This window comes from Buceros rhinoceros, unplaced genomic scaffold (genome assembly GCF_000710305.1).
Source record: "Buceros rhinoceros silvestris isolate BGI_N320 unplaced genomic scaffold, ASM71030v1 scaffold20639, whole genome shotgun sequence".
NCBI lineage: Eukaryota > Metazoa > Chordata > Aves > Bucerotiformes > Bucerotidae > Buceros > Buceros rhinoceros.
In genome coordinates, this window is record NW_010431180.1 from 6,053 (window position 1) to 7,466 (window position 1,414).

At 63.6% G+C, this 1,414-nt stretch overlaps 1 protein-coding gene across 1 annotated transcript in view; it reads left to right on the forward strand.

The window, feature by feature from the left end:
- Window positions 1–1,414, forward strand: part of LOC104499791 (obscurin-like protein 1) — a 12,932-nt gene that overhangs the window by 6,024 nt on the left and 5,494 nt on the right. The window contains 3 exon segments of the mRNA XM_010143346.1: window positions 104–379; window positions 462–737; window positions 993–1,274. Coding sequence (XP_010141648.1) covers window positions 104–379; window positions 462–737; window positions 993–1,274 — 834 coding nt within the window.

Genomic DNA, 1,414 nt, shown 5'->3' on the forward strand with positions numbered 1-1,414 from the left:
CCACCCAGCCCAGGTCCTTTCTCTGCTGCGGCTGGCAGTAGAGGCATCCCCAGGGCTGTGTTGTCCCCACGCTGCTTTGCTCACAGCCAGGTTGTCTCTGCAGAGCCACCAGTGAGGATCCTGCAGCCCCGCAGACCTCTCCCTGTTGTGACGGCGTCCCTGGGGGAGACAGTGGTGCTGGGCTGTGAGCTGTCCCGTGCAGATGCACCTGTGCACTGGGCCAAGGAGGGCGTCAGGCTGGAGGCTGGGGGCAGCCTGGTCCTGGAGGAGGAAGGTGCCCACCGCCGCCTGCTCATCCCAGCGGCCCGAGCTGAGCACTCTGGAAAATACGTCTGCGATGCCACTGATGACACAGTGACCTTCACTGTCCAAGTGCTGGGTGAGCAAGAGGCTGGGGTAGAGCCTGGTGAGGGGTGCACAGACCCCAGAGACACCAGCTCTGTTGATGTTGGTTGTTGCAGACCCACTGGTCAGGATCCTGGAGAGGGACCTCCTGCCAACCCGCCGGCATTGCCAGGCCATGGAGGACCTAGTGCTGGAGGTGCACCTCTCACATGCCCATGGGGAGGTGAAGTGGTACAAGGATGGGGAGAAGCTGCAGGACACGGGACATGTGCAACTGGAGGAGGACGGGGCACGCCGCTCCCTTGTCATCCTGGGCGCCACAGGCAGGGACGCAGGGGAGTATCTCTGTGACACTGGTGATGATAGCATTGTCTTCTTTGTCACTGTAGAAGGTGAGCAGGAGGTCTTGGGGGGGACAGACCAAGGAGGGGCCCTGGCAACTGCCAGGCTGGTGTAGAACTGGGCTGGAAGGTAGTGAGTGTGGGGAGGCTGGTGAGGGGGACACAGGGAGCAGGCTGTGCCCACGCTGGGGCTCTGTGGAAACCCCTGTGCTGCCCAGCTGCAGCCGGAGGAGGTCCAGAGAGGATCCAGCCGTTGCAGCACCTGGCACAAGCTGCTGCTCCCATGGTGACAGCCCATCTCTCCAGTCCCAGAGCCACCAGTGACCATCGTGGGCAGCACAAGTGCTGTGGAGCATCGCTGCCTGGTAGCAGGAGAGGACCTGGTGCTGGCTTGTGAGCTCTCCCGGTCGGATGCCACCGTGTGCTGGCTCCGGGATGGCCAGGAGGTGCAGCCAGGTGAACGGGTGCACGTTGAGGCCCGCGGGGTGCTGCGGCAGCTCACCATCTGTGGGGTACAGCCCAGCGACTCGGGGTGCTACGTCTGTGATGCTGTCAGCGACCGTGTGGTGACAAGCGTGGAGGTGTCGGGTGAGCTGGCAGGAGCTCAGCGCCCTGGGTAACCCCAACGTGGTGGGATCATTTCACAGCTCTGGGTGAGGGGAGGGACTCCTCTGTGACCCCACTGATGGCAGAGGCCAGGGAGGCAATGTGGCAGGGGAGGGCGGGAG